We start from the raw sequence: 1,694 nt of genomic DNA on the forward strand, positions 1-1,694 counted from the left end.
TTGATGTCCCAATGAAAATATAATCCCTAGCTTAATAGGAATTAATAATACAAAATTATATTATATTTATATGAAATCATTTAACTTAAAAACAAAATTTTTATAATTAAATATTAATATCATGAGTAGTGAAGACTAAATCCAAATCTAGAGTAATCATAATAAACTCTTATTATTATTAATATAATGTATTGTTCATGAATGTATTCTTCAATCATGGTGAAAACAAGATGTACGCTGCTTATAGTAAACTTTTGTATGAAAAATGTATTTTTTTATCATATTCAATCAAACATTGACCATGGTGACAATGCTCTATCACATGTTTATATCATTTGAGGTTACAATTTTTATGTTTTCTTAAAATTAAATCCAAATCCACATCATTAAACTCTTATCAATGGATTATTCCATCCTATCAAATCAATCACTGACCATGGCATTCGTGCTATATCACTTGTTTGATATAATTTGAAGTGGATTGATAATTCTAAGGTTTTTTCTAACTTTGTTAATAACTCCTATCGTCTCATTTTATTGATTTTGATAATTTATGAAATAAAGTTGGTTAGGTAATAGTTATAGTTACAATAAATATGATTTTTTTGGAAAAATGATTATTTATTAATGTTATATTTTTGAGCCAAAAGGTTTATTTTACAATCTATTAAGTATGAAGGGATGTGTAATATTGCTTCCTATTAGAAATCGTATCCACTAACATTTTTTTAGTTATTGAGTGTTGGAGTTTTCAAAACTCTTTTGGGAGAACGATGGCTGTGGAGACCGAGCGGAGAGCGAGTGGAGGGAACGGAGATCACGAGAACGAATCCCGGGCCCTCAAAGAAACCCATCTCAGGGGCGTAAGAAAGCGGCCCTGGGGGAGACTCGCAGTGGAGATCAGAGATCCATGGAGGAAATTTCGAGTGTGGCCCGGCACATTCGACACAGCCGAGGAGGCAGCCCGTGCATACGATGATGCCGCCAGGGTCTTGCGCGGCGTAAAAGTGAAGACCTATTTCGCTCTCGCCACCGACGACAGTGCCTCTGCTGCGCTCGCTCGGACGCGCAACCCCCGGTGGATTCGAACGCTGCACCCTCAGCAGCAGGGGCCTCAAGATCTCAAGGCCACGGCTCTGGCTTTGTTTCCTTCCGTGCCGACCTTGGAATCAAGCAAGAGAGAGCAGGAAAATGCAACATCCGCATGGTCTTTGTATGGATCTGAGTCAATCACTTGCTCTACGAAACGCAGTCTCAACTTCAGATCTGGTCATCCAGAAGGCAGATAAGCCCGCGCTCTAGCCAGATCCAGAGATCTGCATGGGGTCAAGGCCCTTATCTGACTCCTTTCAGATCCAAATTTCTCAGCCTTCAGGCAGAACCATCATGCAATGGGTTCGCCCTTCAGATCTGGTGCAGGAACTCAAACTGAATCTAGAGCGCAGAATGGGGATCCCATCTAGCCTTCTGCGACTTCTCTTTCAAGGTAAACAACTTGAAAACCCTCTTCCCCTCTCTGCTTACAGCATTTCCAGGAACAGCTCGGTGGTGGTGACCCTTCGTTTGAGAGGAGGTGCAGCGGGACAATCTTCCTCTACTCGGCCTTTCTCATATAAGGATGCAGTTCACTCTGAGAACCCCAAACCCCCGGAAGCCCTTAAATCTAAGGCCTTCTTGGTTGACAAAATTGAAGA

At 40.7% G+C, this 1,694-nt stretch overlaps 1 protein-coding gene across 1 annotated transcript; it reads left to right on the top strand.

Moving 5' to 3' along the window:
- Positions 1-773: 773 nt before the first annotated feature.
- LOC149145871 (ethylene-responsive transcription factor 4-like) lies at positions 774-1,289 on the top strand. Its single transcript, XM_089452591.1, has one exon. It carries the CDS (start codon positions 774-776, stop codon positions 1,287-1,289), a length of 516 nt encoding a protein of 171 aa, XP_089308717.1.
- The last annotated feature ends 405 nt before the right edge of the window (positions 1,290-1,694 follow it).

Source organism: Pinus tabuliformis, chromosome X (assembly GCF_031772625.1).
Source record: "Pinus tabuliformis cultivar Carrire ecotype Pingquan chromosome X, CPIR1, whole genome shotgun sequence".
Classification (NCBI taxonomy): Eukaryota; Viridiplantae; Streptophyta; class Pinopsida; order Pinales; family Pinaceae; genus Pinus; species Pinus tabuliformis.